Source organism: Ptychodera flava, chromosome 14, assembly GCF_041260155.1.
Source record: "Ptychodera flava strain L36383 chromosome 14, AS_Pfla_20210202, whole genome shotgun sequence".
In the NCBI taxonomy this organism is placed as follows: domain Eukaryota; kingdom Metazoa; phylum Hemichordata; class Enteropneusta; family Ptychoderidae; genus Ptychodera; species Ptychodera flava.
In genome coordinates, this window is record NC_091941.1 from 19,566,323 (window position 1) to 19,590,044 (window position 23,722).

General features: G+C 37.6%; 1 protein-coding gene across 1 annotated transcript; it reads right to left on the reverse strand.

Moving 5' to 3' along the window:
* Positions 1-467: 467 nt before the first annotated feature.
* On the reverse strand, positions 468-21,129 carry LOC139149654 (TNF receptor-associated factor 3-like). Its single transcript, XM_070721504.1, has 6 exons — positions 20,989-21,129; positions 13,910-14,111; positions 10,726-11,023; positions 4,780-5,233; positions 1,703-1,836; positions 468-960 (listed from the first exon to the last, which is right to left on the reverse strand). Exons 2-6 carry the CDS (start codon positions 14,053-14,055, stop codon positions 604-606), a joined length of 1,389 nt encoding a protein of 462 aa, XP_070577605.1. The 5' UTR covers positions 14,056-14,111; positions 20,989-21,129; the 3' UTR covers positions 468-603.
* Positions 21,130-23,722: the final 2,593 nt, after the last annotated feature.

Here is a 23,722-nt window from a genome sequence, read left to right on the forward strand (position 1 = left end):
GCGATTGCCACCGCAGGGGAGGTGCACTACGACGTTTGTGTGGAGTCCACCCCCAGATTTCTGCAACGCCACTCTCGTGTCACTGGGTCTTCTTTCATTAACACTTATTATTAACTAACCATGGACTGTATTAGCAATTTTGAACAAGACAAAGATAACACTGTGATTAAATATTTGCCCAAACATTAAATCGTAGCCCCAAGCGGAAAAGCAAAAACCGTGGCTATTGTGCATATCTGAACTGAAATCTTCACATTAACTGCAAACAGTAGTCCATGTAATGCATAGTGGTGAATGTTTTCAACTGTGACATGTTCCATTTCCTTTGTAGTACTACAAATGTTTGAAAATGGTGGAAAATCAGAATGACTGTTAAAATTTGAATTTACTTGTCAAATGTTTACAAAGGAATTTATGGTTTCCTAATGCACTGAAAGCCCATATCCCTTTTAAAAGGTAGAATTCGGAGAAAACCAGAAGAGAATAGACAGATATTTTGAGGTCAACAAATTTAAAAAGTTACAGCTAGTGGGCGCTTTAACCTCTGGTATTAACCCTTTCTGATTCAGAATAACAACAACATGATCAAAGACAACAATCAAATCATTTTTTCTTTTGAGGACAGTTGGCTCTGATATGACCTATCTGATCACAATTGAAACAGCGTTTGTCTTGTCTAGCTCTAGTATTTCCCTTCTTTTGTTTGGCCATTGGTGGTCTTCGTACTGGCTGCAAATTGGGAGTTGATGACAAATTCAGTGTTAATGATGTATTTTGTGGATGGTTCTTGACAGCAGAAGAGTATGACACTGATATCTGTCTATTGGTGCAGGAGCTGCAAGTTGGAGGACTTTGTGGGTCATCACCTGCGGTAACTGAGACATTACACACTGACTGGTTGTCATTAGTGGAACACAAGCTTTCTAAATCATCCACTTTCCTTTCCAATCGTTGCATACGCTGAAAACCAAGAACAGACCATATTCATGGTTAGTTCAAATATTTTGTCAGATTTATGCCAGTTTTGGCTTAAAGTGATGGAAGGAAAATGAAATCCCCATCTAAAACCCCTTATTCATGAGTGTATAAGCAAATGAATACTTAACGGGATCTTAATGATCCAAAATACAGGTTTGGCTTAATATGCAGGATTTTCTAAAACAAACAGAGTTATTTCTATTTCATTCACTTTTCTCTTCTGTTCCTCTCTATATAGTATCTCTTTTCTGTCATCAGCAACTGCCAATCCCGTGACCCTTTTCCTGCCAGACAATAACTGTATCACTTCCCCATCAGCCAAGTCAGTAAAAAGCGGTATTGAGCCAAAACATGACGTATTTTCACCCACTTGGCTTGGTATGTTATAGCATCTTTTGTCCAAAAAAAAAAATCAACTTTACAGTATTATGTTTTCAACAGCCTTCAAATGTACAGTATTATGTTAAAATACGTCATATGGAATACGTCGTGTTTCATTAATTTTAACCATCTTGACCTGATGGTGAAATATGGACTTTGCAGGAAAAGGGTTAATTCTCATGAAGCCATATATACATATCATCACTTTCTTTTACTCTCCCAACCAATTTGACGGCAGTGACTTTCAGTTTGCAAACTCTTTGAAAATCATGCCCTGAAAAATAAATGACTTGCAGGTTGCTTGCAAATTTCATTGCTCACACCACAAAGGTGAATTACTTACCTGATCTAAATTTGCGTCATTTTTGTCAACACTTCTGGAAAGATCATTTCGGAAGTCAGTTCCTGCTGTTCCACTTGTACAGTAACCATCATTTGGACAGCATGCCCCAATGACTTGGTGTGATATGTTCTCACCTGTGAGAAACAGAAACATTATTGATGCTAGTGTTTGTTTTTGATATTCTATGTTCAGCAAGAGCTGAATCATGCTGACCACATTGTAACAGTTTGAAAGTGAAATTTGAATCTAAAAACCAACGGAAACACACTTGTTGACATCAAGTGTTAGTCCCAATACTTTTCAGATATTCCCAGAACCCTATCATCACTGTCCCAAATGGCACAGTCACCAAACTTAACAGCTATGAAATCTGAAGTTTTAGAAAGAATGAAAGAATTTGATCGAACATCTTATTTAAACAGATTTTATCATTTTACAAAGATAAGACATCATCCCTAGCAACTTACAAACCAGATTTAATAGCAATTTGATGAGTGCCTGTTAAGAAAATGGGGTATTTGACCAACAAGTCATCGTTGATAACATAGTCCCCACTTGTTAATGGGTACTTTTGATTACAAGCCCTTGGAGAGGATAGAGTCCTGTTAATTAATTAGGTCTGTGATTAAAGATGAAGTCCATGGTGGTGAAAATGTAAAACCAATGTGGGTTATACCCCCCTAAATTACAAAAGGTCATTAAATAAGTCAATTAGTAATTAATTGACAGGATGTTGCCAAACATTTTGCATTCTATTATACACTGACATCTCAACATCTGTATCAAATTTCATAAAATAATTGGTGAACCATTTCTCGCCATATCAGCCTAATTACGAAAATTCATTAAATATGCAAATCAGCAGTTAATTGACAAGATACTACTACATGTCAATGCATTCCATTACACCACTAAAAGATCAACATCTGTGGCACATTTCATCAAATTTGATGCAACATTTCTAAACATATCACACTAATTATAACAAGTCATTGACAATGACATAGTCCCCACTTGTAATAGGAGTATTAGTCTTGATGGGGAGGGGAAATGTGGTCATTAAGAAGTATCACTGGAGTGTATATGTTGAGATCTATGGGCACATAGGTCTATGTTGTTGTTCCCAATTTGAAACACATGAGGCATGTCTAAGTTATGGTTCTAAATCGGGAAAAAAGATCAGACCTCTTGCAGTATTGGCCAGCCAAGAAATACATATGCGCATAATAAATGAGGTACAAGATGTGAGATCTTAAGGTCTATTATCCTATCAAAATTGAAGCGTAAAGAACTTGTGGTTACTGAGTTATGGATATATATGCATAATCAAGTTCAAAGGTCATCAAGGTCACGTGACATTTTGAAAAAAAAATTGTATTGCTAATTAATCCATATATGCCAAAATTCAGACCTCTAGCTCTATTGGCTTGCCCACAATTATATATGTGCATAATTAATGAGGTAAAGCATGTGTTGTCATTAGGTCTCCCATCCTACTAAATATAAAGGACATAGCACTTGTGGTTTCTTATTTATTGACATAATCGTGTATTTTAGGCAAAAGGTTATCGAGGTCACATGACATTTTGTCAAAAAATTTCTATCCTATAGTCTATCCCCATATACCAAAAATCATACATCTAGCTCTATTGGCTCGCTCAAAATTAGATATGCACATAATTAATGAGGTACAATATGTGGCGTCATAAGGTGTCCCATCATACCATCATACATTAAGGGTGTAGCACTTGTGGTTCCTAAGTTATGGACAAAATATGTATATTTGAGGTCAAAGGTCACCAAGGTCACGTGACATTTTGTCAAAAAAATCGTCTTGATAAGTTATCCATATATACCAAAAATCAGACCTCTAGCTCTATTGGCTTGCTCAAAATTAGATATGCACATAATTAATGAGGTACAATATGCGGCGTCATAGGGTGTCCCATCATACCATATATGAAAGGTGTAGCGCTTGTGGTTACTGAGTTATGGACAAATATTTATATTTGAGGTCAAAGGTCACCAAGGTCATGTGACATTTTGTCAAAGTGTCTGAGATATCTACGTGAAAGGATGGACTCACAGATGGACTCACGGACGGACATGACCCAATCTATAAGCCCCCTGGACTTTATCTGTGGGGACTAAAAACTGTGTCACTGCATCCTTTTTGCAATATGAATTCGATAAGAAACTAAATTTTTATTTTTCTTGGCCTTATACATGGGAGTCTATGGACTGCCTTATACATGGGAGTCTATGGACTGCCTTATACATGGGAGTCTATGGAGGTGAAAACTAAAAAGTCCTCTAACACAGCCAAATTTGATCGCATTGTGAAACAAATCGATGTGCATCTGTATGAGGTAGGGTATATCCTTGTGGAAAGTTTAAACGAAATCGCTCAAGGCGTCTCTGAGATATCTGTGTGAACGGACGGACGGACGCACGGACATGACCAAACCTATAAGTCCCCCGGACGGTGTCCGTGGGGACTAAAAATTCATCAAATATGCAAATTAGCAATTAATTGACATGATACTGCTTAATGTCTTCACACACTATTAAAGTACTGCAAGATCAACATCATGTTTCATCAAATTTGATGCAGTGGTTCTGGACACAGCTCACTAATTAGGAAAGTTCATTAAACATGCAAATTAGCAATTAATTTGCATGACACCACTAAGCGTCTTTGTAAACTTATAAGAGATTGTGTGCTAAAGATCTGTACCAAGTTTCATCAAATTTGCTGCAGTATTCCTAGACATATCACTGTAATAACAAAAATTCATCAAATATGCAAATTAGCAATTAATTGATGCAATACTGACATATATGTCATTGTGTGTTATCAGAGCCCTGTATGACATCTTTCCAAAGTTTCATGAAATTTACAGCAGTCGCTCTAGAAACAGAGCTCTTTTTCAAAAAAGTCATTGTCAATGACATAGTCCCCGCTTTTTCAATTAAATGGCCGTCACACGGCCATATTTGGTTGGGTTGCAAAACAATTTGACGTGCATATGCATGACATAAAGAGTAATCCTTGTACCAAGTTTGAATGAACCTACTAGTTGTACATGGCCTTTCTGTTTCTTCAATGCCTGCTGCAACATCACTACTGACTGTCCTCTCTTCTTCCTTTGCATCTAAGTAATCACCTCCATCTTTCATCATCTGAAAGCCCAAGTTTTGTGGTGGTTGTGGTTGTAGTGGCGATGATGCATGGTTTATTGGTCTTGATGTTATCTCTTCCTCAAGATTGTGATTCTGCTCTTCCAGCCAGCCTATGTCTTTCCTCATCTCTCTTACTTCTTTCTGACACCTCTTCAGTTTGTCAGGGAGTTCCTTCAAACGTTGCAGTTCTTCATTCTGTTGACTAACCACCTCTTCCATTTCTTTCGCACTCTTCTTTAGTTTTTCAACTTCGTCAGCGAGTTCCCTCAGATGTTGAAGTTCTTTGCTCTGCCTATCAAGTGTCTCTCTCATCTCTTTTATGACCTGGTTTTGCGTATCGATGGCAGCCTACCAACAAATGCAAGAAAATTAAGAATCAAGCAACCAATGCCACACTGACATGCATGCAGACGCTCAAGGGCATAAGGTACATGCAGGAATTTGTTTTGTGTATTGTTTTACATTCTAGTGAAATATGGCATATGTACAGCTTGACTGCGACACATACAATACAAACTCCAAACGATATTCAAATTCAATGTGTATCAGATCTATGATATCTGCAGTGCATTATTGCTATGTGTTACAGGATGTATAACCTCATTCTGGTTCTCATGCAGTCAGCATGGTCTGAAAGTAATAAAAAGCATGTGTCTGGAGATTGAATTTTGAGTGGTACAATTCGTCTCATTTCTTCTGTTATTGCTTTGGAAATGAAGACTTCTTAGAAATGCTCCATATTAATCAAAAGATGAATGATAAACTTCCAGTCATAAGTATATTTTATACAACAGGTGTGAACTGAATATGCCTTTAAGCTTGTTTCACGAGAAACAAATGTCCTGCAAATTTCTTTGTGTACTCATAGGGCATAGTTCACATGTCCATCCCAAGGGACGGGGGTGGGGGAGGGGGAGGGTAGAGGAGTCTTGCACAGCACAAGTTTCTTGTTGCTATTATTTCATTTTAATACGTTTGATTATGATTTGTATTCCCTTGCTAATAAAGATTTATACTATCAACCTTAGTGTCTTGGTTTCATCTTAGCACTGGTTTTGCAAAGATTTCTTTTTCTCCTTCACTGATTGTGTTTGTCCTTCGACAATCTTGTTTTATCATTTTGTTGCATCTATTATTAATGCGTTTGATTGCTGAGTAATGTCCAAAAGCAAGCAAGGGTAAATTACTAATCTGTGGATGCTGTCATCAATTTTTCACCAGATTAACTTTCACAAGTCAACAACGAACGCACCCGGCCAGCAAGGGTATAACAGAGGGAAGGGGAGAAACTCTGAAAAGCCATGTACAGAAGTGATCTTTTAACACTGTGGACACTTTTATGCATTCAGATACAAAACAAATGTGAATATTCATTAATTTTGTAAACGAACAGGCCAGAAAGCTCAGGACCTCTCATGAATGCATGGTATGTGTTCAACGTACCTTGGTAACGTATCAGAGGTATTCAAACTATTCCAAGTGGCCAGGAAAAAATTGCGATGGTCAATGTGTCTAACACAGCATCGAACATAAATAGACAATAGGGGTCACAGAATTTTCTTACTAGTTAAACTAATAAAATACTGGTCATCAGTGTCTAATATTGTATTTTCACATTTTACACCCTTCGCTGTAAAGTTGTTTTTTTAAATACAAAAACACATTTTTGGGAAAGGAGACGTGCAAGAGAAAGACACCAAGACTGGGTCCGATAGCAGAGCAAAAAACTATTCACAATCTCTGCATCTGAGTCCGTGTCTGATGTGTACATCTCTGTAGGTGATTTCAGTTGCTCAATCGAACTCTACGTGAAATCGTAGTATAACTCTCAGCTCATTCCTGCATGTAATAGTGAGCCAGCTAGTGGCCATTGGATGGCATAAACCGTGCATGTAGTCCACTTTTTTCCCGACAGCTGAGTCAGACATACACTAGATAGTTATTATATTATGCAGTTTTTAAAGCATGTCTAAACAGTGACATAAAAAGATACGTCCAAAAAGTTTTGTTAAAAGATAATTATTATATTGTCATGCAGGTCTTAACGCACGCGCATGCCCAGGTTCAAAAACTGACATAAAAAGATATGATCTCAAAAAAATTTTGTTTTATTGAAATCACTGAATCATCATCGCCTCTAGGCATGATGTTTTCATTTGGAAACAGTCCAGGTAATGTCCATATAGAGGATAGTTGGGAAGAGCCAATGACGTACTGTATATGTAATGAAGGTTAAAGGTTACGTGAGTTCGCTTTGAAATGTTATTCTGAGATCGGATCTGACCTGACAGATCTGCCTATCGACTGAGACTGTTGGCTTCCCGGATGTGTCTCAGCCCGAGTCGATTTGCGACGTTCTACCATGCTAAAAATTGTAAGGATTTCTTCAGGAATAGTTTCCTGAGTAATTCTCTCCCCTAGACCATATTCGACAAAGATTGGATGCTTTTCATTCTCTTTTCAAGCTGCTGGTTATTTTCTCGGCGATTGATCCAGCGCGCGTGTTTTTTTGAGCGAATTCAGGGTCAATCGTACCGGGAAATGCATGGTGATCGAAAAAATCGTGCTCCATCCTGCTCCGATGACCGACAGTTGACCCATCGTTGCAAAGATTGAAACACTGTCCGTACTACAGATGGCAAGGTTAAATTAAAATTTGACCAAAAATAGGCAATATTTGGCGACAAATAACTTACATAAATTTACAAGGGTCAAATCCTGATTACATGGAGTTTGTATCAGTGTTGTGAAATTGCTGGACAACCTTTTGACTGATAAACTTACAAGCATGACCCATGGTATATTGGTGTGGCAGCTACAGTCTGAATGGCCTAGAATAAATGAACCTGGACAAGGGGCCTGAAACAAGGCTGGTGAGATCAAGTGTCGTGTGAAAGAAAGATGGGTAGCTAGATAACGGGTACTAAGATGTCTACATCAGAGTTGCATATTGGCTTCAGGACAGCTGTAGTCTAGCTCTGCGGACTTACAAACTAGATTTGTGTTATCACATAAATCTCTATATAAAATTAGTAGTATTATTATTCACTTGACTTTGGATCTAACAAAGAGATTATAATACTCGCCGAGAAGTTAACCAAATGCTGGAAGAGAGAATGAAAAGCGTCCAATAATTAGTATTATTGCAATAAAGTATTATTATTTATTATAGTATTGATAAATCGCTGTTGGATATATCACCTCCATCTTTTATTAGACTTGTTCCACGTTCCCTTCCCGTTTATTTATCTCAGAATATAAGGTCTTTCTTATTGTACTATTCTGGCATCATTTGCCAGACATTTATTTCACCCATTACTGCTTTATTGGTTGAAGGCATCCTCTGAAGACGACCGATAGAGGATAGAGGGACTGTGTTCAGACCAATTGCAATACGTGTGATTCAAAATTTAATAAAGATGCATTTACCGTGTATAAAACATTTTGTAGATGCAATCTTATTTGGAATATGAGCAATTCATGCATGATTGCAAACAATGAGATACAGTTTTTAAAGTGCAGTTCTTGTTTGAAGAATTACTTATACAACACTTTGCCATCACACTATTTCATAGACGTGCGAAAGCAATAAATTGTCTCAGCTCTATATACATTTAGTCTGCAGGATCAAATGGTTGAGCTTTTGTGGAAACGTGATACCACAAGTTAGCACGAGCAAAGTGTGAAATAGACGTAATTGCTCTCTCAATCTGTGGCAATTTCACTCCCTGATTTCTGACTTTAATCTAGCCATCTATAGATGTCAGACTGTACAATTAAGCATATACCCACAATTAATATACATGTACATATATATCTGACTTACACTCAGCAGTATTAGTTTCTTCACAATTTCTGACTTTGACTGCAGTCATCTGGTTAGTGTGCACAGTTAACCCTGTAATGATGAACTCTGGCGAAGACTTTGGCTATTGTAAAGTTATGTAGGTTTTGCTTATAAGTCTTGGAACTTGGTAAAGTTTTTTCTTACCTGAGGCATGTGCAGTAGGATCTGAGTATACGCATTTTAGTTCTTTTTTGAAACGATACTTTGTACAGGATCTGAGTATACATTCAATCTACTTTCCGTCATGTTTTTTTTTTGGTAAGGGATGTGAACTATAGTTTTAGCAATTAATTGACTCAATACTGCCTTATGTCTTTGTGCACTACGTGGAGCTCTGTATGACCAACATCTGTATGAAGTTTCATCAAATTTGCTGCAGTATTTCTAGACATCTGATACACTAATTATGAAAGTTTATTTATAGTCTTTTGTAGATAAGAATGGACAGTGAAATTGATCTAAATGTTATCACACTTGTGTAATTAATTTGTAAAGTTGTTTCAAAATTTACTACAGGATCGGTAATTGTAGTCAAGTTAATTGCAGCAAACAACAGACCGATGATAGTATTGTTTCACAGTAGGCTTCCTCTGTAATTGTTGAGATAGAGTGACAAAGCCTATCTGCCAGTAGGAACTGATTAGCGTCTGTGTGAGTAGGGCAAAGATTTCCTGACTTTCCATCCTGGTACATTTCAACAATTTTCTCACATACAGCTTCTGGCGTATGTACACCTCTTTTCCTGTGGATCATATTTTTGCCGAAGAACTTCATATCATGCAAAGGCAACTGGAGCCTATAATGACAACTAGGCTCTGACTCGGCTGTGATACAATCACAGGGAACCCAGGAAAAAACAAACAAACAAGCATACGAACAAACAAACAAACAAATAAAAAACAAAAAATAAACAAACATACAAACAAGCATACAAATAAATAATAGACAATGCGGCAAACATAAACAAATAGATAAATAAACAAACATAAATACAATATCATAGAATGTTGCATAAATAACAAAAACAAACAAATAAACAAATGTATACAGTATATATATATATATATATATATATATATATATATATATATATATATATATATATATATATATATATATTATATATATATATATATATATATATATATATATATATTATATAATATATATATATATATATATATATATATATATATATAACACTGTCACAGCTGTACATTTGACAGTTGGCCGGCACCAACTTGGTCTCTTCGATGTTTGTAACATGTGTGACATGAGTTGTGATTGGTGAACCAATTTTAAAGTTGCAACCCACTTTTGTCAGATGACATAGCAGCACAGGGTAGTTATAGAGGAAGTAATGGACCTGTGCCAGTGGACAATGAGTGTATATGTGCATGCAGGCCCCATGACACATAAAAACCTGATGATACAGTCTTGTGGCAAGACCATATGGTAAATTGAGAAATCATCTCTGCATATAGTTTCAAATTCATTTCTTCATTCTTAGCGAAAAAGTGAAATACACGCTACTGCTCCCTCAAGAATGTGATCTCATTTTGTCGCTGGATGATTAGATTTAATAATAATAATAATAAAGTACATTTGTAATGCGCCTAATCTCTGAACAGAGCTCTAGGCGCAATAGTGACAAAAATAAAATATAACAGAGGAAATGTTGAACCACTGGGACTGGAGACGAGGTAAACGAAAAAGGTTAAACTACTGTTTAAAGAGATAAGTCTTGAGGGAACGGCGGAAGGAAAGGGTAGAGCTGGAGTGGCGAAGGTCAGAAGGAAGTTTGTTCCATAATGCAGGGCTAATGTAAGAGAAAGATCTCTCGCCAAAAGTCTTTGTGGAAACTCTTGGAATACTGAGAAGTCGAGAATCTGAGGAAGCTGAGAGCCTAAACACAGAAAGGGGAGAATATTGTGTCATTCTGAATGTTTATATATATTGGTAATTTTGTATTTAAAATATTATAATTCCTAACCTTCACTTCCTGGAACACAAATTGTTCCTGGCAGTTACTGCATTTCACAATGCTATGAGGACAGTCATTCACACAACCTTTCATCTGGAGTCTGCTTGGCTCCATGCCACATCCATCATTGGTACAACACTGCACCTTCTCATGAGATTTTACAAAGACCTGCAATTCCCCTTCCCAGCTGTTGCACTGCTTGCATATCACGATTTTCTCCTGTATTTCTTTATGTGCATCTGGGTCTTCCTGGAGATAATTACTGGAGAGAGCTTCTTGGCAATTACCTGCTGGACACTTTTTCTCACTGCAATGGGTAAGAAAAAGAAAGCATTCAACTTGTGTCAGAATATAGTATCTGTTAAAGTTATTAGAATATGGGGAACAGACACTGAGATTTTCAAATGTTACAATGCTTTACTGTCCTGCTGCTTGTACTTGTTTTGCAGCCTAGGGAGTAAATGAAAATTTCACTTTTATATTATTGTTTTAGTACTGTAACTCAAAAATTGAAAATTTCCAGTAAGAGTTATCAAGGTATACATGAGGCATCTTGACTTGGAAATATTTGTTTCTTTCTATAATTTGTCTCTCTTATTACCAACTCTGCCAGGTTGCTCGTCATGTTTATTCTTGATTATGAAAGAGAATTGTTTTAGATTTCAATTTACACAGAGGAAACATGTACCCTTCTGTTTCAATGCAAATAGTCATTTCACATTTTCTCTAGTTTCCAAGTTTAATATAACCCCTATTTCTGATGTGCTTTCAAAACTGTTATTGTCCCTTGGCGAGGAGAACACTTCTACCCTAAGTTTACTCAAAGGCTTCAACAAAGCTTAATTTTTTAGATTCCCCTCATACCCTCAAAGACATTACAAATCTCCCTCTCTTAGATCAAAAAATTTGAAATCCCCAACCCCACACTATACCATGACTAAACATTTATTGAGCCAATATTTAACTAAAATTTTGATATCTTTTTTTCAGTAGTTTAAATTTGCTCTTTGTATCAACTCCAATCTCTTTTTCTACACCTTATCATGTTGAAATATTCAATATTCAGCATTTCAACACAGCCTGAACAATGTGTAATATACATTGCCATCCAGCCATAAATTATACTGTTAAAATATTTGCTTGCTATTGAACGCTGAAGAGTAATTTCATCAAGAATTGCCTCGCAAACGAGTGAGCTTTTTAAAAAGGTGAAGGTAACCCAAACAATAGACTGAAAGACTCAGTCGCGTGCGGGCGCTCCGGCGCACTGCGACCTACGACCATTTACCACGACTGAAGGCACACTGTTGAAATCCTGTTCCCCAACAAAATTTTGTTGGAACCAATCGTATTACAGAAACGAGTTAATTGACAGTATGTATAGGGTAACAAGACCGCCCACATCTCTCACTCAGACCACTGTGTGATCGTGATTAGCATATTCAAAACTGTCGTCAGGCTTTTGTCCCGCCTATATCATGTCTCGTTTGTCAACCAACACAACTAGGGAATCCCAACGTGTTTTCTGAAACTCAAAGTATTGACAAGCGAATGGCCAAAGCTATACTCATGTTGACGTATGTGTCTAGCGTTCCGATTTGATCATTATGGCCGAACAATCGCCGACTTGCATTGCCGAGGCAGTCAGTAAATGTTCTGATGTATATAATGTTATGTTGAAAACAGCAAAGAGACGCACTCAAGAGTTTTTGCGGCGGCAGATTTGCATGTGTTTGCTATTTTACCAACACGGTATGGGAAATCCATGATTTACACGCTGGCACCCAAAGTTACGGACGCACTTAAGAACCATTCAGGATCGATCGTTCTGGGAATTTCGCCCCTGATTTCACTCATGAAAGATCAAGTGCAGCGAAATGGGTGTGAAGGCGGCTTTGATCGGTTCAGATCTCCAAAACGACGTACGTACCAAGGAACACATTGTGCATGGTAAATTCCAGGTTGGGTTTAGCGAGAAAGACCCTATGGAGTTTTTTATAGGCGTCACTTGAACCATACAGACAACTGCATCTCAGTTTTCTCTCCAACATGTGGCTAGCTCTACACACAGGTGTCGTTGTTTTCATTTGCAGAGTAGAGCGATTATGCAATGTCGGCGCTGCCGATGCAGTTGATTGACATTAATTGTTGTCTTGACTACCGCGTGCTCATTATGTACGTAAACAGCCCACGTGAACAATATTCAAATTACACTACCGTGATTTACATATTTTAGAAGTCTATAAAGTCAGTTGTGGGCGGTACTTTTTTTTCTTTGAGTTTGCCGCGGCCAAGTACGGTGTACCTTCAGTCATGGTAAAGGGTCGTAGGTCGCAGTGCGCCGGAGCGCCCGCAAGCCACTGAATCTTTCAGTCTACCCAAACAATAGTACTCCAAGTGATGGCAATTGTGATGAGAATAAGGATGGTGTGATGAAGGTGATAAACTTGACAAAAAGGTTGATGATGGTGGTGATGATGATGATGATGATGATGATGATGATGATGATGATGATGATGATGATGATGGTGATGATGATGATGAAAGCGGAGGAAGTGATGGTGGGGACAGTGATGATGACAACAGTGCTGAGGGATCGAGCAGGAAGAGGATAGAGTTTGGCTGAATGACACTGAAAATGTAGATGAGGGTATTAATGTGTGAAAGATATGGAAGACAATATTCAATATTGTTTTACTCCCTATGAAAAACAAGTATTTGCTTGTCAATTGTATTGTAATGAGCACCAGCCTGGACTCCAATGTACTTGTAAAATAATAATATACAGCTTGTGATGATATCACATTATCAGTAATGAATACCTGGTAAATCAATACATGCTATAGAGACCAGAATAAAATATTCTGGTTTATAAACAGAACAAAAGTAAGGAAGATAAGTCTTTAAATTCCATTGCCAAAAATTGTAGACTTGCTTGATATTGAGTTTGGAGTCAATTGCTTCATGCTATGTTACAGAGTCTTTATGTTTTTATGTGTCAGTTTTTATGCATGTTAATGACTGCATGGCATATAGGAAAAGTACTCTGATTAACACAGAAACTTAAATAGCGTTGCTTGAAGGCATTTAGAGAATGAACAAGGACCATCAGATTCATATTATGTGTCTGTAGTATGTTTAGCGAGCATGTTAATCCTTTGAAAATCACATTGTTTCATAATAGAGGACAAACCTGGCTCTCTCATCAATACAGGTTTTACAAAATCTATGGCCGCAACAACTGTTGAGGTAAGGTTCTCTCATCGGCAAGTCACACAGAGGACACAGATAGTTATTATTTGCCGCTTCCTTGAAGACAGCCTTGTAACCACCAACCATGATGGTGTTACGTCCCCAGACGATGGCTGATATTCACAGGTGGCTTGATAAACTCTCTGGATAAATAAAGGAATGATTTTGTTAAATGCAATGCTTCCATAAATAACAAGTCATTGACAATGACATAGTCCCCACTTGAAATAGGGGAGTATTAGTCTTGATGGGGCAGGTAAATGTGGTCTTTAAGAAGTATCACTGGAGTGTATATGTTAAGATCTATGGGCACATAGGTCTATGTTGTTTTTCCCAATTTGAAACACATGAGGCATGTCTAAGTTATGGTTCTAAATCGGGAAAATAGATCAGACCTCTAGCTGTATTGGCCAGCCAAGAAATACATATGTGGATAATAAATGATGTCCAAGATGTGATGACATCTTAAGGTCTAATATCCTATCAAAATTGAAGGGTATAGAACTTGTGGTTACTGAGTTATGCATATATATGTATAATCAAGGTAAAAAGTCATCGAGGTTACGTGACATTTTGAAAAAAAATATATTGCTAATTAATCGCTATGCCAAAAATCAGACATCCAGCTCTATTGGCTTGCTCAGAATTAGATATGTGCATAATTAATGAGGTACAGTATGTGACATCATAAGGTCTTCCATCATACAAAATATGAAGGGTGTACCACTTGTGGTTACTGAGTTATGGACTAATATGTATATTTCAGGTCAAAGGTCATTGAGGTCACATGACATCTTGTCAAAAAATTGTATTGCTAAGTTATCCCTATATACCAAAAATCAGACCTCTAGCTCTATTGGCTTGCTCAAAATTAGATATGCGTATAATTAATGAGGTACAATATGTAGTGTCATAAGGTCTTCCATCATACCATACATGAAGGCTGTAGCACTTGTGGTTACTGAGTTATGGACAAATATGTATATTTGAGGTCAAAGGTCACCAAGGTCACGTGACTTTTTGTCAAAAAAATTGTTATGCTAAGTTATCCCTATATACCAAAAATCAGACCTCTAGCTCTATTGGCTTGCTCAAAATTAGAGATGCGTATAATTAATGAGGTACAATATGTAGTGTCATAAGGTGTCCCATCATACCATACATGAAGGCTGTAGCACTTGTGGTTACTGAGTTATGGACAAATATGTATATTTGAGGTCAAAGGTCACCAAGGTCAACTGACTTTTTGTCAAAAAAATTGTATTGCTAAGTTATCCCTATATACCAAAAATCAGACCTCTAGCTCTATTGGCTTGCTCAAAATTAGATATGCGCATAATTAATGAGGTACAATATGTGGCGTCATAAGGTGTCCCATCATACCATATATGAAGGGTATAGCACTTGTGGTTACTGAGTTATGGACAAATATGTATATTTGAGGTCAAAGGTCACCGAGGTCACGTGACATCTTGTGAAAATATCTGAGATATCATCGTGAATGGAGGGACATGACCCAATCTATAAGCCCCCTGGACTTCATCCGTGGGGCTAAAAACTGTGTCACCGCATCCTTTTTGCTATATGAATATGATGAGAAACTAATTTTTATTTTACTTGGCCTTATACATGGCATTCTATGCAGAGCTGACTTATACATGGGAGTCTATGGACTGCCTTATACATGGGAGTCTATGGACTGCCTTATACATGGGAGTCTATGGACTGCCTTATACATGGAGTCTATGGACAGCCTTATACATGGGAGTCTATGGATTGCCTTATACATGGGAGTCTATGGATTGCCTTATACATGGGAGTCTATGGACAGCCTTATACATGGAGTCTATGGCAGCTGCCTTATACATGGGAGTCTATGGAGGTGGAAACTAAAAAGTCCTCTAACATGGCCAAATTTGATCGCATTGTGAAACAAATCGACGTGCATCTGTATGGGGTAGGGTACTATCCCTGTGCAAAGTTTGAAAGAAATTGACCCGGGCATGTCTGAGATATCTGCGTGAACGGACGGACGGACGGACGGACGGACTGACTGACGGACGGACGGACGGACGGACGGACATGACCCAATCTATAAGTCCCCCCGGACTTCGTCCGTGGGGACTAATAAATAACAAGTCTTTGTATTAGTGACATATGGTCCCCGCTTAGTCAATAAATTTGGAAACCAAATAATGCCACAATGATGGGGAAGTGACATTGCAATTGGTCAAAACATATCCGGAAAACGGCTAAGAATTGATGAATGTACACTATTTAACATCATCATGTACCAAGTGTGAATGGAATATTAGTGTAGCTTACATTGGGTAATAGATGAGGCTATATGTGTTATGAGAGAGGGTATGAAAAAGTCAGAACAAAATGGCTATTTTGCAGTACATATAAGATTGTAATGCGGAGAAATTTCTATTTGTCACGCATACATAAGGGAAGTATTACATGTGAATGTCTTGCATGCAAATTAAGTATAATGAAATTTATCCGGGCATATGTGAATATATATGCCCTTGGACATGGAAAAATGATAACTAGTGGCTGCCTGGCAACCATTTTGGATCATATTGCTGAAAATATTTGACATGCACGTGTTTATCATGGACTGTGCTGTCCTTGTGGCAAATTTGAAAGAAACAGGTATGACATATCGTCTGTGTAATATTGGCTAAGTTGTGTAAAAATCTCAACAAAATGGCCACCTAGTTGCCATATTGAAGCATACTGTGCAATAATTAAATGTACACATCTGTGGAGCTGTCTCTGTCCAATTAAGTTTGAAAGGAGTCAGTCAAAGCATATCTGAGCATATTAAATGGCTTTGAAAAATGGAAACAAATGGCCACCTGGCAGCCACATTGGATCGTATAAAAAAATTAATGTCATGCCATAGTGTTGTGTCAAGCTTGAAAGAAGTTGACTGATGATATGTGTGTGGAAAGAGGGCTGGATGGACACAGCTAGTGTTAAAGTTCCAAGGACTTTGTCTGCCGCTACTAATTAAACATTCCCCATCATTTTTCAGTGGAAAGATTAAGTTGACATGTGGGTCACATCCACTCGGCTGAATTGCTGAAGCTATTATTAAGTAGCCAAGACATAACTATGGTAAAGAAGCTTAGCAGCCATTAACTTGCACGCTACTTTCCTCCATATTTTGAAGGCACGTGCACATTAATCTAATGAAAAAGGCTCCTTGTACATGTATTAATACAAACACATCCTTCATCAATTTCTTTGCATAGATTATGCAAATTAAACAACACTAATGGGTGCACAATGGTAATAACCTTCAGACTATAGTAAAACCTGATGCTGTCTGCTAGAACAAAATTAGGAGACTCAGTGTGCATCCATTTCATAGCCTGTCCTGCGCATACAACCAAACAGACTACACATGCCTAATACCTATGAATCCATTTCGTTGCATAAATTATCGCTATTATAATTAGCACCTATATGCCACCTCGTGCCTGTAGAACACAATTTGCATTGTCTGTTGGAAATAAATGAACTGTATGCATCGGTTTCATCTAGTCTGCAGGGTTCTAAAAAAATTTTAAGTAGGCGGAAAATTTAGAAAAGTAGGCAGCTATATAGCTTCTGTGTGCAACCTGAGGTTCCCTGGGTGGTGGGGGGGGGGAGGTGTTAAGGATTTTTTTTAATTTGAAGACATTTCTGAGTAATTTATGCGTTCTTATACAGTCTATGAAAGGCAACACCATGCATACACACTGGGGAGGGTTTCAGTTGGGGGGTCCCCCTCCCTGTGGGCAAGACACTTTAAATTTAAATTTTGAAGACTTTTGGAGTAATTTCATGCATTCTTGTACTGTATGAAAGACCATTTCAGCATACAGAATAATTATTACCACAATCATGATAAACAACGAACGTAACATGGTTGAAGAAATAGAACTGTAGCAATATATAAAAGAAAAAATATACTCCGGCATCAGCAAAGGGGAGTCACCAATTTTGGCACTTGCATAACCATTATCTGGTATATCATCCATCATCTCAAGGCCCAGCTGGTTCAGTATGGATTGCAAATCCTCCACCTTTTCCACCAATTAAATCCTCTGGTATGATCTCATCAGTTGTTTGAACAGCAGCATCACTCAACGATCGCGATCGAGTTCACATTGCATAAATTTCAATATGGCGGCGGCCATGTTGGTCGACGGGTTTATAACGTGTTGACATTGATACTGGAGTCGCGTGTGGTGCCACTCTGACACGTCCTCTGAAAGATTTTACACCTGATTTTCGAGGGATTCTAGTCGTACTTAGTTCATGTCTTGTGATCATCTTGGTGGTATTTTTAAAATCAAGAATCCGAACGACGATGTCCAGTGGCAGTGAGAAGTTAGGGGGGGGGGGGGGGGTTGAAATCTATCCCCGTGATGAAAAATTATTCACGGTGTTTGTCGTTCAAAAATGATATAAAACTCAATTACATTTGAATTGTGTAAAGCTTAAACTTGTGAATTTTCCTCTTTGTTGGCAAGTTTTGACAATTTATTAGCAATATATGTATTAATGAAACTCCAATCAGACGAACCATTTCTTGCTCTCAAAGTTTCAATCTGAATCTTCTGATTTAATTGCAATTGTAATTACAATACTGTGATGACTTATTTAAGTGTAATAAAGAGTTTCCATGATGTTCAAACTGCACACTTGTGTGTTACCATTGCATTTTGTTGTGAGTATACATGTATGTGTGGATGCATGTGCAAGCTTACATCCATATGCAAATATAAAGTAATGATATGCAAATGATTATGCAAATTAGCCACTACGCTTTAGCGCTTTAACTGACCCTCCTCCCTCCCTTGAGGAGGAGAAAAAAGAAAAAAAAATCCGCGTCGCTGCACCATTTTTTTAAGAAATTTAAGGCCTGACCAGAAACATTTTTTTTTTTGGGCCTTAAAATCTTCATCGCAAGAGTTACGTGGACATGGTTTAAGACATTGATGTTTGCAATGTAGCAGCCTGGCCATATGGTCTACAACGTTATAGTGTACAGAAATTTGATTGATCAAGTATTATACAAATGAGGTCAATTTTAACGCTAAAATCCAAGATGGCCACAAGAAAAAAGGGTCTAAATATTACTGATGTGGACTGTGACATGTAGGGGAAGGTCACTGCTGGTGTGCATGAAAATATAGGGGAGGTCACCAACACTTCTGAAGGGTCAATATTTTACGCATAAGCGTCATTTTGAAAAAATGCTTGCCCTCCCTCCCCTACTTTCTCTCACTTCCCTTACTCGCATGAGGGCGCTGTAATAACGGGACAATTGAGAGCTTATGGCGAAGTGTTACATCGAATAGACCATCTTTTTGCTGTTTGTCGGATTTGTTCATTCTATATAATATAGAAATAAAGGGCGACGCGCTGACCATTAACGTTTATTTGTGGGCAAGGGCGAGAGGAAAGCCAAAAATTAACGGGCTCGGCAAGCCTCGCCTGTTAATTTGGCTTTCCTCTCGCCTGTGCCCACAAATAAACGTTAATGGTCAGAGCGGAGTCTGTTATTTCCATTATATTATCAGCGAACCCAAGAAAACCGTCAAAATTTCCGAAAATTTCAGGAGCGAACGACAACTGGGCCCCAACTTGGCAAACTGAGCAATACGCGACGCACTGTCACGCGCGCTGTAAAATTGAAATTGGCAAATCCGGAGATGTTTTCAGAAAAAAGTATCTCAATTTGACCTACAAGTGCTCCATTTTATTTTGTGATTGATTATGATTTACGTTTGAGCTGTAAAGTTACAACACTTTGAGTTGTTAATCTTATTATTCATATTCACGGGGATGTAAACAAACCATTACTGTGTATTTGTGGTCAGTCACGTGGTTCAGCTCGCCCAATCAAAATGCGACGGGCAGGGAATGGTAATATAATTCAGTTTCTCACTATTTCTTTATAAATATTTGAATTTACTACTCAGTTTCTTTATTTCTTCATTTCGCCATTTCACAGTTTCGCTATTTCGTCGATTATAATTTGCGCAGACAGTGGGACTACACGTGCCTTTTTTCTTTGCATCAATTATCTCTATTATAATAAACACCTACATGCTAGCTTATGGCTAAAGACTACAGTGCATGGTTTGCTTGAATGAAAGAGGTGCATCCACTTTACCTAACCTGTCTTATACATCCATCCATCAATTTTTATGCATAAATTATCTTTAATTACTTAATTTCAATACTGAGCACGTAAAGGTTTGTCACGATATTATTAATTGATGCTGTTATGCTAGCATTCTGTTGCTGGTGTTGTTTCAATCACTATACTTAAGTAGGTTATTCATGGAGCAACCAAAAGTGTAGCTCCATTACATTCAAACAGCATTCACGTTTCTGATGCAGGTCGATATATACCACACAGCCTGCAGCAGCCGCCGTGTATTCACAAACGACTGTGATACCATCCTACGCCACCGTCTTGAGTGGGGTGAAAACACACGTAATTTTTCTCAAAGCTGAGATTTCATCATTCATAAAAAAAGTTTCAATGATCGAAGCCAGGGCCAGCGCACAGCTCAAAGCACAGGCGCTTTAACCGTCGCTACGCGAAGCCGGCCTGTATACCAGTAGTATAAAGGCCGGCTTCGCGTAGCGACGGTTAAAGCGCCTGTGGCTCAAAGAGCTATTGCAGCAAATGCGTTATGTGGATATCCCATCAGGCAGTTTTAGTGTAGAGTTAGGCCACGTTCCCACATTAACGTAGTGGATAGTCTACGTAACCAGGTAACAGAGGGCCGGAACGTAGCCTAACTCTTCACTAAAACGACTGTATGTGCAGAACATTCACGTCGCATGGCAAAAAACACAGGCTCTTGACTCAATGCAGGCGAACCGCTAGCCGTCACTGATGCAATAAAATAAGCTTGTGTATTTTATTTTTATTGCATCAGCCACCAGTGACGGCTGCATTGAGCCAAGAGCCCGGCCTGTGGCAAAAAAGCTAATGTACTTTACCTTGTGTAAAGCTACTGTGATTCCAAACACACTTCAACACGATGAACGGTTCAATGTGGTTTAACTGAGATGCGTGAAAAGTTTGGGAAAAAACGAGGAATTTTTTCCCGAATGTGACTGCGTCGAGCTTTTCGCTTCGCACTGCACTCGGGGGGGAATCCCCCTGTATTATGCATGACACTCCAGATGCCTTTTGAGATGACGCGTGAAAAACTTGCGGTGAAACCTGGGTAGAATTAAATTCTAAGTAGTTATAGTCCAGTCAAAATCGAGTTAGACCACCACAAATTGCAACAGTATTTTTTTTCTTCAGAATGCATTTTAAAGAGGTACTCAGAAAAAGTTTGCAAAGACTGGTCCCCTGCCCCATTTCTACCGCTGGCTGCGCTGCTCATGAAAATAGGCAGCGCAGCCAGCGGTAGAAATGGGGTAGGGTAGCAGACCATCTACCTTGGAGAATTACATTCCAGTTTTTAAACAGAAAGCCGTGTCCTCTAGTGCAATGGTTTATTTTTTACGATATGATTTATGAGTCTGACATTGTTTGCAATAGTGCTAAGTTTGTTGTTTTGTGTGTATTGTGGAATTTTGTTATTTTGGTCATATTGCATTTTTGTTTCTTTGTTCTTATTAGCTATTTTCTGTTTATTGTACTTTTGCTATAGTTATAAGTAGTGACTTCTTGTCTATCATCTAGGGGTGTTTACTTAAAAATTCACTCGTCCATACTAAGGGGGTTCAGTCTAAATAAAAAACAAAACATTCTGTACATGTCTTAAACAGTACACATTACGGATTACATTTTTTGTCATTATACTCGGAGTACATAACACCCATATGAATTACAAATAATTCCGTACACAGGTGAACCCGATGTTACATTCAGAAGAAAATATATTATTCAGACAAGTAACAATCATTAACAGTTGTTATATATAGAAAAATCACACAATAATTAAAATTGCATAACTTTCTTGCTTCTTTAATAGTAAACAAATACTTGTTTGTAAGTCATATATGTAAGTCTGTCAAATCAGCTTGAAAGTTCTTTTAAAAAATACAATATATTTACAGAGTGTTTAAACACATTCAGGTTCCACACTCACCAACTATATGATAAACTTTCATTCTTAAAAAGATCGTTATTATAAGTTATAGCATAGCATGAATGCTTTTAAAAATAAATGTCCAAGGACTTAACAGTTTCTTTTCTATAGATTCCTAGTGCTAAAATATACCAGAACCTTATTTATATAAGAAGCTATTAAGCAATGGGGCATTAATTTGACAGCCTTATTGGATTTATGTAAAGTACAAAAATGCATTTGTAAAGCATTGAGCCTCCAAAAGTGTTTCTTCGTGCCCGACAAATGTATTTAAAGTTTAAAATCTCTGAAATAGCTTGTTTAATACGTTGTATTGACCGAAAATGTTATTAGTAGGAATGTTAGCAGCCATATTGGATTTATGCATATTATCAAAATACCTTTGCAAAACATTGAACCCCCAAAAGCGTTTCTTTGTGCCCAAGAAATATACTTTAACTGTAAAATCACTGAAATGGCTTGTTTATTATGTGATCTACAGGCGAAAATGTTATTTTGTAGAAAGGTTGGCAGCCATATTGGAATTATGCCAATTATCAAAGTGCTTATGTAAAAGTATTATATATCCAAAATGATTCCCCGTGCCAAATAAAAGGCATTGAACGAGCTTGTTTAACATGTAATATATAGCCAATCATGTTATTTCGTTGAACTTCTGGCAGCCATATTTAATTTAGGCAAATTAAACGTATTTCCCATTGGTAGATTTCAGTAAACTTTTAATATGTAGTTCTGGGTTCCTCTCCAAAATGCATTCTGAAGAAAAAAATATGTTGCAATTTTTATTGTGGTGGGTTGGATGCCGAAATCTCGTAGACTGACTGGACTATAGTATCAGGCTTTCAGAACATGCAGGCCGCCCATAAGTTTTCGGGTTGGGACAAGATTATTATATTTTATCGTCCTTAAAAAGAGTTTGGTCAGTGATACATTTTAGGAGGAGGTCCATGAGCTACATGTGACAAACAATGTAGAGATTTGCCTCCCCTCTTCTTGAGAACTGAAATTTATGATCATATCATGTTTCAATCATTGTACGCTCGTACTCTTACCAGTAAGACAGCAGACACTCCACAAACATTATGTAAGATGTATACTCAGAGATGTTGCCTACTAAATAAAAAATTAAGAAAATTTGAAACTTAGCGCTCCAATCTACTCATTTATACATCCATACCTTCATTTACAAACAGTTTGCTGCGCGCTGCGCAAAACCTGCTCTACACTGCGTAAGCGAAATCATCATCCGAGCATGATCACTTCATTTGATAAGCTTAGAGATCTAGACGGAATGATAATTGTTCGGGATTAATTAACACGATTGGCACTTTAAATTTGGGGTAATTGGATATTCATATTTTTCAAATTTCTCAAAAGTGTTAGGTGACATACAACTGAGTGTTGCAATATATATTACAAATTACTTATAAAGACAAGTGTGTAACTCAAAAAGAAAAGTAGATGAGCGTACGTACATTTGCAGGTTAATACGACCTTACTTCACCATCCAATTATCCCAAATTAGTTTCAATCGTGTCAATTATTTTTAACCAGTATAACAAACCCTTGAGCACAAAAAGCCAAAAGCAAGAAAAGAACAATTACAAGTTATTTGAAATGAACAGTGT